The sequence below is a fragment of the Ailuropoda melanoleuca genome, chromosome 16 (genome assembly GCF_002007445.2).
Source record: "Ailuropoda melanoleuca isolate Jingjing chromosome 16, ASM200744v2, whole genome shotgun sequence".
Taxonomy (NCBI): domain Eukaryota; kingdom Metazoa; phylum Chordata; class Mammalia; order Carnivora; family Ursidae; genus Ailuropoda; species Ailuropoda melanoleuca.
The window spans coordinates 83,579,437-83,592,417 of record NC_048233.1 but is presented as its reverse complement, the minus strand read 5'-3'; the positions used below and the strand labels follow the sequence as shown (position 1 = coordinate 83,592,417).

Here is a 12,981-nt window from a genome sequence, read left to right as displayed (position 1 = left end):
CCCCTCCCCTGGTAGGGCCACCATGGAAGCTTGACTAGAGGCCTTCCAGCTTGTGGTTGGAGGTCTTTGGGCAAATGTCTAAATCAGAAGCTGGTCCACTCTGATGAAGGCTGAGCCTCCTGACACCTGTCCCCCTGACAGCCCTCCTCGGCTTCTCCAGGAGCCCCACCCTTCATCCACAACCCAGGAAAAGGGCCCGGATCAGGGCAACCGCTTAGCCGAAGGCCCAGCCCCTGAGCCCCCGGAAGCCTCAGGCCTGTCAGGCGGAGCGGCATTTTGTCTCCCACTGCAAAAGGCAGAGCCAGGCACAGAAGCCCCCAGTGTGCGAGGCCTGGAGGAAGTGGGTCAGCACAGGGCTGTGAATGAGCCAGGCTGGGCCTGCTCTCCCTGCCCCTCTCTCCTCTCCTCCCCTTGCCCCCAAAATAGCTCCCTGAGCTGCCAGGCCAAGACCCTCCCATTGCAGGGGGAGGCGGGGCGAGCCGCCCAGAGCCAGGCTTTAAAAAACCCCAGGAGGCCAGGGATCTCTACTCCCTGGCTGGAGGCACTGCTGAGGCCACCCCGTCCACCCATCCGTCCGGCCCGCCCTCCCGCAGCCATGTCCCGGCCCCTGTCAGACCAGGAGAAGAGAAAGCAGATCAGCGTGCGCGGCCTGGCCGGCGTGGAGAACGTGACCGAGCTCAAGAAGAACTTCAACCGGCACCTCCACTTCACGCTCGTGAAGGACCGCAACGTGGCCACGCCCAGAGACTACTACTTTGCGCTGGCCCACACCGTGCGCGACCACCTCGTGGGCCGCTGGATCCGCACGCAGCAGCACTACTACGAGAAGGACCCCAAGGTGCTGCTTGGGGCGTCCTGGGTGGGAAATGGGCTGGGGGCCCCACCCGGGGGGCCGGGAGATCCCGACCAAGTGGCGGCCCTTCGTGGGCTCAGGAGTTTCTGAGGCAAAAGAAAGGGTCCTTCCAGGTTCCTGAGGTTGGAGGAGCGGCAGTGCCGGCCCGAGTGCAGCTGGGGCTGGGACAACCCGGGCAGAGAAACCTGGCGGCCTGGGTTGGACCTGAAGGGGAAGGATGGGTCATTAAATACGAGTGTGGTGTCCCTGTGCCGCTGGGACAGCTGGGGAAGTGGGATCAAGTGTCTGCCGGGGTCATGGTAAATGTCAGCAACCCGACACTCCTGGGCAGGGGAGGGGGAGGGGCGGGCAAGTGGGCCAGGGAGGGGACCTAGAAAACTGGGAGCNGAGGGGCTTCTGGTGGTCGGGAAGACCCCTGCGGCCTGGGTTGGACCTGAAGGGGAAGGATGGGTCATTAAATACGAGTGTGGTGTCCCTGTGCCGCTGGGACAGCTGGGGAAGTGGGATCAAGTGTCTGCCGGGGTCATGGTAAATGTCAGCAACCCGACACTCCTGGGCAGGGGAGGGGGAGGGGCGGGCAAGTGGGCCAGGGAGGGGACCTAGAAAACTGGGAGCCCAGGTACCGGCAGCATCCCCTGTCCTCTTCTTGGGGCTGAGGCTTGAGGACCAAGGGGAACTGGACACCTCAAGGACAGGAGGTGGCCAACTCTGGCTGTGGGTCACGGTGACCTTGAGCAAATGACTGGTTTCTCTGCACCTTGGCCTTTCCCTCTGGGGGAGGACTTGGAGGGGCTTCTCTGCATCCTGACTCCCCGGTGGGCCGTCCGGAGGCTTGTGTGCGATGGCAGGGGTTCTCACCTCTCCTAAGCGCCTCAATCCGCGAGGTGGTTAGGGCAGCCCCATTTTCCAGATGAGGAGACTGAGGCTCAGAGAAGAAAAGTGATGTGTCCAAAGTCAGAGGAAATGCTGGACTGGACCCTTCCTGATGGGTCCGGAAGCCTGTGATGGGGAGAAGATAAATGGAGACAGGGCTGGCACGTGCCGGGCCTGAGGAGTAGGGCAGGAGGGGTGAGAGGCCTGGCTGAGGGCCGCTGGGCAGCCCTGACCCCCCCCCCCCCCCCCCCCCCCCCCGCCCCGCACCTGTCCCTCCCGGCAGAGGATCTACTACCTGTCTCTGGAGTTCTACATGGGACGGACCCTACAAAACACCATGGTGAACCTGGCCTTGGAGAACGCCTGCGATGAGGCCACCTACCAGGTTTGGAGGGGGCCAGGAGTGGGGCCAGCTGAGGTACTGGGGGATTCACCTGCTGGCCCCTGGCCTTGACCACTGCCCCCCCCCCCCCCCCCCGGGNCCCCAGCTGGGCCTGGACATGGAAGAGCTGGAGGAGATCGAGGAAGACGCGGGGCTGGGCAATGGGGGCCTGGGTCGGCTGGCCGGTAAGTGGGAAGGGGGGCAAGGGTGGGGTGGACAGAGGGGTTCCGTTCTGTTGGGTCCCTGACACCCACCTCCCTGCAAACCCGTAGCCTGCTTTCTGGACTCCATGGCAACACTGGGCCTGGCTGCCTATGGCTACGGGATCCGGTATGAGTTTGGGATTTTTAACCAGAAGATCTGCGGGGGCTGGCAGGTGAGTGGTCTTGGGCCCTGGCCTTGTGGGGACCGAGGCATGATGGAGGGGACCCCCACTGGGTCATCCGTCTCCAGAAAGATCTAGAAACAGGCTCAGGTTTGACAAAAAGCATCCTTGTCCCTTCTCCCCTGGCCCCAAAACCTGTTGGTTACTCTTGGAATGGGTGGTCCACAACTGTGTAACCTCTCAGACTCCCATACACATACCGTGTCCCATCGGATACCCCACCAGACCAGGGACCCACCCCAGGGCCCTTCATTTACACTCTAGAGAGGGCACACTGGGGCTATGGCTCTTGCCCTACCCACTGCCCCCTGTGGTGTGAGTCTGGGTCTGGGCCTGAGTCTGACTCTGCCTTCCTTTCTCTGCGACCTGCCTTGGGCTCAGATGGAAGAGGCTGATGACTGGCTTCGCTATGGAAACCCCTGGGAGAAGGCCCGACCTGAGTTCACGCTGCCCGTGCACTTCTATGGCCGAGTGGAACACACCAGCCAGGGAGCCAAGTGGGTGGACACACAGGTGAGGGAGTGGGGGGAGCTCCCAGTGAGAGGGAAGCGGGGAGGAGGATGTGGGAGAAACCAAGGAGATACAGGGCAAGATCCTGGAGGCTGCTGGACCCAGTGCTATTTATAATGGAGGACACTGAGGCTCAGAGAGGTTAAGTGACTTACTTGAGGTCACACAGCTGGAGCCAGGAGAGGCTGTAGACAGGATCACAGAGGAGCCAGGCCAAGCACAGAGCCCAGGAGGAAGAGAGAGGGCACCCTGCCCCACCAGGCCCTTCCCTGACCTGGTTCCTCTCCACCCCACAAGACTCATCCAGGAATAACCGCGGTGACTTGACTCCCCAGCACATCAAAACTGGCAGCTTGATGGGAAGCAAAGCAACAGCCCAGAAAGGGGGACAGGGAGAAAATGAAAACCTTGAGAGAGGAACCGACTTGTTCAAGGTCACACAACAAGTTAGAGGGAACCGAGAGCCAAAGCAGGTGTCTGGATCCCAGCCTGTCAGTTCTCTTGCTGTGGCTGCAGATCGTGGGCCTCCAGATGGCTGCGCAGAAACCCCTTGGCTTCCAGACTCGGGCATTGGTTCCATTGTCATCCGTGATACGATTCAGCAGGGGCTCTGGCTGCCTACCTTGCTCTGTGCTCTTGGGCCAGTCCCTTCCCTCTCTGAGCTGCAGCTTCCATTCTGTTTTGATCAGGGGCTCAGTGACTGAGTGTTGGGGAGAAAGGGTGCTGCTGGGGGGGACGTGGATGTACCCTCAGCCCCGTGGTGGCAGGAGTCATTGGCAGCAATTGACCTTTGCTCATTGCGGGAGGAGGGGCCTGCATTAGTCACTGCTGCTTAGCCCTGTGGTCAACCAGGCATAAGCCTTGGGATGTACTTGACATCTGTGTCCCCTGCAGCCAGGTCCCAGGCTCCCCCAGCCCTCTCATGAGCCCAGAGAATCCTCTAGGTTGTGCTCAGGCCGGGGGCGCCAGCTCATCCCCATCACTGCAGAGTGGCCACCAACAGAGCCCCCCTCTGGGCTCGGGGCTCATCACTGCCCTCTGTCATCCTCACACGCAGCCAGGCAAGGCAGGGGGGAGTGTGGGGAGATCCCGGGAGGGGTCCTCTCTTTATGGATGAGGTCCGGAGAGGTTGAGAGGTTTGCTCATGGTCACCCAGAGTTGGCACGAGAACCCAGGGCTGGAAATTGGCAGAGCACGGGGACAGAGGCTGGAATTGCAGCTCTCAGGGCCCCACGAGTCATGTGGCAGATACCCAGCTCCTGACGCCAAGCCCGATGCCTCTGCAGGTGGTGCTGGCCATGCCCTACGACACTCCGGTGCCTGGCTATCGCAACAACATCGTCAACACCATGCGCCTGTGGTCGGCCAAGGCCCCCAATGACTTCAACCTCAAGGACTGTGAGTCCAGCGCTGGCCACCAGCAGCCCCGCCTACCCCGGCCCACGCTCAGCCCCAGCCTGACGCTATCCCCACTTTCATCCCTCAGTCAACGTTGGTGGCTACATCCAAGCTGTGCTCGACCGAAACCTCGCTGAGAACATCTCGCGTGTGCTGTACCCCAATGACAACGTATGTCACCTCCTGGGCTGGGGACAGGAAGCCTGAGGGCCTGGGAGAGGGCAAAGACCCGGAGGGACAGACCCTGGGTGCCCTAGTCACACCCAGGACATAGTTTTTATTTTTTAAGTTTGTTTATTTCTTGGTAATCTCTACACCCAATGTGGGGCTTGAACTCACGACTCAGAGATTAAGAGTCACTAGCTTTTCCGACTGAGCCAGCAATGTGCCCTGCACCCAGGACATATTGTTGGCTCCTGTGTGTCCTGTTCCCCGCCCCCACCGTGGATTCTCTAAGTTCTTTAAGAGGACACCTGCCCCCTGGGGACAGCAAGTTAGGGCCGGGCTCTTTGGAGGGGCTGTTGTTCCCTGGCGATGCTGACGACAGTCCTGGTCCTGGTGTGCCCCCTGCCACTACTCCTTGGTGGCGAAAGACCCCTGGGCCCTGGGGTGGGGGTTGCTCAGGGCTCAAGGGTCTCGGCGTGGGCAGGAAGTCTCCTGGCCACCCCCGTGACTTGCTCAGGCCTGTCTTGCGCTGTCCCCAGTTCTTTGAGGGCAAGGAGCTGCGTCTGAAGCAGGAGTACTTTGTAGTGGCCGCCACCCTCCAGGACATCATCCGCCGCTTCAAGTCCTCCAAGTTCGGCTGCCGTGACCCCGTGCGCACGAGCTTCGATGCCTTTCCCGATAAGGTACCAGGGCCCCGGGACCTCCCAGGACGCGCGTGCGGCCGCCTCTCCCCGCCCCCCCAGCCTCAGCCTGCCCCCACTCATCTTCTAGATGAGGAAGTAGTGGCTGAGGGTGACCTGCTCGGGCTCCTCGATCGACGGGCACATAACCTGGGAACTGCCCCCTCCTCCTGCCCACAGCTGCCCCTCGGGGGCTCCTACCCCCAGCTCTGCCCTGGAACCACGTGGGCCCTTGGAGGCGGCGCTGAAGGGGCAAAGGACGGTGATCACAGCAGCGGGTTGGATCCCGGACTGACTCCCAGCCCCCCTGTCCACAGGTGGCCATCCAGCTGAACGACACCCACCCCTCCTTGGCCATCCCTGAGCTGATGAGGATCCTGGTGGACCTGGAGCGGCTGGACTGGGACAAGGTGGGCTTCAGGACCCCTCCATCCCCCGCCAGACCCTCTCTCTGTCTCAGGGTTCCCTTCCTGGTCTGGGAAGCGGAGAGATGCGAGTGCAGCCCCCATGGAACAGACTGAGCAGTGTGACGCCCGGAGGGCGAGTGTCCTGGAGCCCGCTCCTCCGCGGCAGGGCCCAGGCTCCTGGCTGCAGACTGCGTGGAGAGCAGTGGCGGTGAGGCCCCAGGGTTCCTGACTCCCCATCCTGCCCATCAGGCGTGGGACGTGACGGTCAGGACCTGCGCCTACACCAACCACACCGTGCTGCCCGAGGCCCTGGAGCGCTGGCCCGTGCACCTTATCGAGACGCTCCTGCCCCGACACCTGCAGATCATCTACGAGATCAACCAGCGCTTCCTGAACGTGAGCGGAGGAGGCCTGGGCTGGGGGCGCTGCTGTGGAAGGCGGCTGCCCCAGGCACCCTGACACCGGAGGGGTGGGCTGCGGGCGGAGCCCTGGGGGTGCGGGGCTGGGGACCCGGGCTCCTGAGCTCTGGGCTCTCCCCGCGCAGCGCGTGGCAGCTGCGTTCCCAGGGGATGTAGACCGGCTGCGGCGCATGTCGCTGGTGGAGGAGGGCGCGGTGAAGCGCATCAACATGGCCCACTTGTGCATCGCGGGTTCGCACGCCGTCAACGGCGTGGCCCGCATCCACTCCGAGATCCTCAAGAAGACCATGTGAGACACCCCCTTCCTCCCTCTGGCCCCATCCTGCCGGCCCCGCCCCGCCCCTTTCCACAGGTAGCCCGGCTTTTAGAAGCGTCAAGGCCCTGATGTCCCAGACAGCTCTGTCCCCAGATGACCCCCTCTCACATACAGCAGTCCCCTCGCCTCCAAGCCCCTGTCTGCAAGAAACCGGGGTGGGGCCTCAGGGAGGAGGCCTTGATCCCACAGGGACGAGTCGTGACCCTCCAACCCCATCCTGCAGCTTCAAGGACTTCTACGAGCTGGAGCCTCATAAGTTCCAGAATAAGACCAACGGCATCACCCCTCGTCGCTGGCTAGTTCTGTGTAACCCTGGGCTGGCAGAGGTCATTGCTGAGGTGAGAGGTCACTGTATGGCCTAGGGGTCAACACGGGTCACTATAGGGATCAGCTGTGTATGGATGTGTAGGTGGGTCACTGATGGGGGCCCCCGGGGAGGGCTGAAATCCATCCTGCACTGCGTTCCCTGAGCCTTGCGGGCTCCTGGAGGAGGGGGACCACTTTCTTGCCTGCATGAGGGCGCTCTGGGCTACTGGAGGTCTGGCTGTGAACCAGGTCAACCAGGTGGGAGTTCCCAGTCTAATGGAGAGGGTCATCAGCAGGTCACATCTGAAGTGAGACCGGCAGGGGGCAGAGGTTGTGAGCAGGGCCTGGAGGTCATTGCTTGTCTGAGGAAAAGGCCAGGAGGAAGGCCTCCTGGGGTCAGGTGCAGTCAGCCATCAGAGCTCAAGGTCGAGGGAAGATGGCGGTGCACACACCACGCCCCTGCTTGGGGGCTGGAGAAGGAGGGGCTATGTGCAGGGGACAGGCCTTGGCTGACCTGGAAAGGGAGCCCTCTGTGAGGGAGGATGGAGGAGGGACGGAGGCCTGACCGCCCTCTCCCTCAGCGCATTGGGGAGGACTACATCTCGGACCTGGACCAGCTGCGCAAACTGCTCTCCTTCGTGGATGACGAAGCCTTTATCCGGGATGTGGCCAAAGTGAAGCAGGTGGGCAGTGTGACAACCTGGGACGCTCGTGCCAGGGTGGGAGTGGGCCACAGGTGCCGGCTGCCTGGGTCCAGGAATGGCCAGTGGAGCCCATCTCTCCTGCCACCTCAGGCCCCTGGTACCCCGTAGAAGTTGCCTGGAGTTCACGGTGAGAAGGCATCATGTGACCCCCTGCCACGCTCCCCCCCCCATTGATTAGCAATGTCTGCTCTGGGGCAGGCGTGGAAGGGGCGGCCAGCGAGCCTCCGATCCTCCACCTTCCTGGGAAAGAAATGACACTGTAGGATTTCCTGAGGCTGAGTCCTCCTGGTGAGCTCTTCCCTCTCCCTACCTTCAGGAAAACAAGTTGAAGTTCGCTGCCTACCTAGAGAGGGAATACAAAGTCCACGTCAACCCCAACTCGCTCTTCGACATCCAGGTGAAGCGGATTCATGAATATAAACGCCAGCTGCTCAACTGCCTCCACGTCATCACCCTGTACAACCGTGAGTGGGGGTTCACTCTGTCCCTTGGGGCTCCCCCCTGCGCACCATACTTCCTGATCAATGTCTCGCCTTTGGCCTTGGGACAACTCATGGGACATGGGATTGTCCCCATTTCACAGATGGGCAAACTGAGGCTCTGAGAGGGGAAAGTGGCAGATCGGAGGTCACATAGCAAGCGGTTGCCCAGATCAGGTCTACTGTCTCGTAGCCAGGGCCCTGGCCGGATGGGTGCCGTCAGGAGGTGTTACCCACTGGGAAAACCCGGCCCGCTGATCTCTGTTTCTCCACAGGCATCAAGCAGGAACCCAATAGGTTTTTTGTGCCCCGAACTGTGATGATTGGAGGGAAGGTGAGAAGCCAGGACACAGACTGTGGCTCTGGTCCTTTGACACCCAGGTGGAGGTCAGCCTGGCTGGGTGGCAGGATAGGGGCTGGGGGGCTGGGCTGTGGAGCTGACCCCAGACTGTGCCCCCACAGGCTGCCCCTGGATACCACATGGCCAAGATGATCATCAAACTCATCACGGCCATTGGGGATGTGGTTAACCACGACCCGGTGGTAGGAGACCGCCTCCGTGTGATCTTCCTGGAGAACTACCGAGTCTCGCTGGCAGAGAAAGGTGGGGTGCCACCAGAGGGAGGGTCTGATGAATACAGTGCCACGAAGAGATAGTGGTCACCCGTTCCTAGTGTACTGGCACTTGGAAGAAGAATCTGGAGACGACAGTGCTCAAATCATGAGGCTGTCCCCTCTCATGGTGGAATTTCAGGCAGAAATGATAGGGAAGAGTGGCCCTTCAAATCACACACACAGTGGGGCGGGGCTGGGGAGGGAGTCCGGGTTAGATCTCAGATGTTCAAGGATCACCAAGCAGTGGCGGGGGGCTGGTGGTGGGAGGGAGACACAGTTGGGGACTTCGGGAGGGTTGGGGTGGAGGGGGCTCTGAAGCTGGCTAACTCCACAGTCCCTGGCTGGGGTGGGACTATTTCTGGAGCTGAGCTTGTCCCCTGCTGCTGCCCCACAGTGATCCCAGCCGCTGACCTCTCCGAGCAGATCTCCACAGCAGGCACTGAAGCCTCGGGCACGGGCAACATGAAGTTCATGCTCAATGGGGCTCTGACCATCGGCACCATGGACGGGGCCAATGTGGAGATGGCGGAAGAGGCGGGAGAAGAGAACTTCTTCATCTTTGGCATGCGGGTGGAGGACGTGGAAAAGCTTGACCAGAGAGGGTATGGGGGGCAGGGGCTCCAAAGCTCACGGTCTGTGGGCCGGAGGCACCGAGGTGTGGCTACTGGAGGGTAGGGCTTGGGGGCCAGAGGGCATGCCTGAAAAGGCTGGTCCAGGCTGCGCAAGGTCTTAGTTTTGGTCCTCAGGATCCCGGACAACTTTTGAGGTAACTTATAACACATGAGGTTAATGGCATAGGAAAAGAAAGAAGTCACACAGAACTGAAGGCCAAGGGAAAGGAAATGATATCAATCCTAGGACATGATATTATTTCCGGAATTTCTGGAAGTAAAATTAAATTCTGAGCTCCCTGGCAGCTGTGGCAAAAAGGGAAATATGAACAGTCAGTAGAGCTGCACTTGTGGTCGGAAGTGCAATTCTTCAAAGTAGATATTTTCCTGGCTTCACATTTCTTAAAATTTATTTTAAAATACATTTTTTCCTTATCATAAAAAAGTACATGCTCCTGAGTTGCAAAAAAATACAAAACCACAAGGAGTAAAAAACTGTCATTCATAATCTCATCACCCATTTTCAAAGCCACAGCTCTTTTTCTACGTATTTATGTGTGCGTGTGTATCTGTAAAGGTTGGGACTAACGCCTGTACAATTTTTTTTTTAAAGATTTTATTTATTTATTCGACAGAGATAGAGACAGCCAGCGAGAGAGGGAACACAAGCAGGGGGAGTGGGAGAGGAAGAAGCAGGCTCCTAGTGAAGGAGCCTCTTGTGGGGCTCGATCCCATAACGCCGGGATCACGCCCTGAGCTGAAGGCAGACGCTTAACCTCTGTGCCACCCAGGCGCCCCTAACGCCTGTACAGTTTTGATGTCTTCACACAATTTTGACTCCTGATGTCATTAAATAGTCTTTAAAATATTTTAAATATCTGCATAGGGTTCCATCGTAACGGACGTGCCATAACTTACTGAACTAATTCCATAGTGTTGGACATTGAGGTAGATTTCTGCTGCTCATCAGTGTAAATATCATTGCGATGCTCACGCTTTTATGCCCATGCGCACATCTTTATCTCCTTAATTACTAGAGGGCATATTTCTGAGTCAAAAAAAAGTATGAGTTCTTTTTTATTATTATTATTTTTTAAAGTATGAGTTCTTAAGGCTCCTGACGCATGTTGCCAAATGGCTTTCCAAAAAGTTGGTACCAGTTTACACTCCCACCCACGCCTTCTGAGAGCTGGCATTACATAGTGAAAGGAAATTCCCCTGTCGGGCTTGACTAGGAAGTTCAGACTCTGTCCTTTGGACAGGAGGGAGACAGGACATGTTTTGAGCGAGATCCAACATGTTCAGAAGCAGGCTCCAGAAGGACAGTTTTGGCTGCGAGGTGGAGACTGGACTGCAGCGGGGGAGGGGGTAAAGTGCAGGGGAGTGCCCTGGGGGGGGGGCTGAGACCGGAAGGCAAGGAGAGGGGCCTGCAGTGTCAGTGCTGGGGATAGGGGGTTAGGGAGGTCCTCTGGCTCCCTGCTCCCTCATATTTACGGATTCTGACCAGCGTACCCACTCCTCGGCCTGGGTGGCTGGATGGACGTGGGGAGGGAAGGAAAGAGATGAGACTGGCCTTGGGGAGGGTTTTGAGCCCAAGTGGCTGAGGGAAGCAGCCCACAGGAGTCAAGCTGGTGCCGGGCCAGCGATGGTGAGTTTAAGGAGGCTCCTGGGGACAAGCCTGTTGGTTCCTCCTGGGGCCTGAGGGCGGATGGACTTGGGAGAGGGAGGGAGACGAGCCATTCAGGAAGGAAACACACTGGGTTAGGAGAGGTACTGGTGTGTGGGAGGAAGAGCGCTTGGTTTGGGGCCTTGGCTCTGCCGCTTACCCTTCTCCCTCTCCAGGCCTCAAGCACAGGAGGGGGATGAAAAGCTGAGCAGAGAAGGGAGGGGGCCTCCGGGGAAGGACCTCCAGAGGGGGCTCGGCCACTCCAGGGAGGGCAGCAGCAGGCTGGCCCTGGGTTTGACCCTGGGCGCAGGACTTCTTGGATTTTCTCAGGAGGAGGAGCCAGGAACTCCTTTCCATGGTGCTGACTGCTCTACACACACAGGTACAACGCCCAGGAGTACTATGACCGAATTCCGGAGCTTCGGCAGGTCATCGAGCAGCTGAGCAGCGGCTTCTTCTCCCCCAAACAGCCAGACCTGTTCAAGGACATTGTCAACATGCTTATGCATCATGACCGGTGAGCTCACTGGCCAGGGGACCGTGCGGGGGGCTGCTGGGCTGAACTGGGCCCAGGGGCTGCGTGGGGAGGCTGGGCAGGGGTCCTGGGCAGTCAGGGCCAGGCTCCTTTGGAAGCAGCTTCACTCTCCTGGTCCCCGGAAGACCACGAGGACAGGATGGGCTTGGCCCTTGACCTCGTGGAACTTCCTGCCTCTCTATTCCTTTCCAGGTTTAAAGTCTTTGCAGATTATGAAGACTACATTAAATGCCAGGAGAAAGTCAGTGCCTTGTACAAGGTGAGGCGTCCTGGGCCAGGGGTTGGCAAGGCTTTGGTGGCCCTGGCTGGGCTGTGGTGGCAGATGGGGTTCCCACGGGCAAAATGAACCCAGAGCTCTCTTTTGGCCTGTAGAACCCCAGAGAGTGGACGCGGATGGTGATCCGGAACATAGCCACATCAGGCAAGTTCTCCAGCGACAGAACCATTGCCCAGTACGCCCGGGAGATCTGGGGCATAGAGCCTTCACGAAAGCGCCTGCCAGCCCCTGACGAGAACATTTGAGCCTCCAGACCAGACCTCAAGCTGGCCCCTGAGTTTGTTTGCAATCCCTTGGCGCAAACCCAGCTCTTCATCCAGAGCGGTGTACTGGAGTTAGAGCTCTCAGCCTCTTCCTAGAACCCCCCCATTATCCCCTGGCCTCAAGATCCTAGTGTGCAGCGTGACTAAGGACACTGCTTCCATCCCGTCCTCCGGCTCCCTGCCCCCTCCTATTTACGGGTCTGACCAACCGCACCCACTCCCCAGTAAATTGATTCTCCTTGGGAGCCTCCTTATTCTGTCTGTTGGGAAATATTTTTAGCTCTGGGCAGGCTAACAGCAGCTGCGCAGTCACCGTGCCTTACCCATCCCTCCACCCGCAGGTGCGTCCCCTCGGAAGGAGGGGGCAGCCCATGGGGGCGGGGCCCGAGACTCCCCAGCCATCTCTCACGCGGCACCTTCCACGCCTCTCTTCCCAGAGCCGTGTCCATACTAGGTCAGCGGCCTGCCGGGCTGGCCGAGGGCGGGGCGTCTCCTGGGTGGGGCCCACCGGGGCCGGGAGCCGGGACTTGGGCCTCCCGGACTACCGGGGATCCACGCTCTCCCGAGCAGGACTTGGGAGGGGGAGGAGCCTGTGGGTGGTTGGCGCCCTCTTGACTCCGCCCTTAGCCCCGCCCCACTGCGGCGTTTAAGGGTCTCTAAGCAGGTGGCTACGCTTGGTCTAAAGTCGGGAGAGTTAGGGCGGGGTACACTCACAGACCGACTAGGCTAGGCCAGTGTTGGCTCCCCCCCCCACTTTGGGGAAACTGAGGACCAGAAAGGGCCTGTTTCTGGGCCTCGTATTACCAAGATTGAGGTGTGGGGGAAGTCCTGCCTCCGTAGCCCTGAGGCAGGAAGGGGCAAGCCTCGAAAGTCAGGTTTGGGGCCCGTGGTTTCACAGTGTGTTTGAACCCAAACGGCCGGAAATGGTTACCGGCTCCCCTAGGCCTGGCTTGTGGGGACCCCAACTGCCTGTGGCTGCCCCTCCCAAGTTCCTCCCTGCCGGGGGTGGGAGGACCCACCCGCAGGTCTCCAGTCTTCAAACTGCGCCGAACCCACCCGGGGCTTGCAGCTGCCCCTTCCCATCTGGCCCCGTGGGGAGCCAGGCTTCCGAGGCCCGTCCCCCCCCCCGTGTGAAGG

The 12,981-nt window shown here is 59.8% G+C and overlaps 1 protein-coding gene across 1 annotated transcript; it reads left to right on the top strand.

Annotated features, from left to right (window-relative positions):
* The first annotated feature begins 37 nt into the window (after window positions 1–37).
* Window positions 38–12,098, top strand: PYGM (glycogen phosphorylase, muscle associated). Its single transcript, XM_034644766.1, has 20 exons — window positions 38–838; window positions 2,010–2,111; window positions 2,215–2,293; window positions 2,381–2,484; window positions 2,875–3,006; window positions 4,290–4,401; window positions 4,490–4,572; window positions 5,106–5,249; window positions 5,564–5,656; window positions 5,903–6,049; window positions 6,198–6,361; window positions 6,612–6,726; window positions 7,276–7,377; window positions 7,715–7,862; window positions 8,153–8,211; window positions 8,340–8,481; window positions 8,887–9,094; window positions 11,152–11,286; window positions 11,497–11,563; window positions 11,677–12,098. The coding sequence occupies exons 1-20, from the start codon at window positions 104–106 to the stop codon at window positions 11,824–11,826; spliced, it is 3,021 nt and encodes a 1,006-aa protein (XP_034500657.1). The 5' UTR covers window positions 38–103; the 3' UTR covers window positions 11,827–12,098.
* The last annotated feature ends 883 nt before the right edge of the window (window positions 12,099–12,981 follow it).

Excerpts from the sequence above, each read along its gene's own strand:
- PYGM (XM_034644766.1), top strand. The coding sequence starts at position 104 with ATGAAGGCTGAGCCTCCTGACACCTGTCCCCCTGACAGCCCTCCTCGG. Across the intron at positions 6,050-6,197 it reads TCAACCAGCGCTTCCTGAAC|CGCGTGGCAGCTGCGTTCCC; the intron begins GTGAGCGGAGGA and ends CTCCCCGCGCAG. Across the intron at positions 11,287-11,496 it reads ATGCTTATGCATCATGACCG|GTTTAAAGTCTTTGCAGATT; the intron begins GTGAGCTCACTG and ends ATTCCTTTCCAG.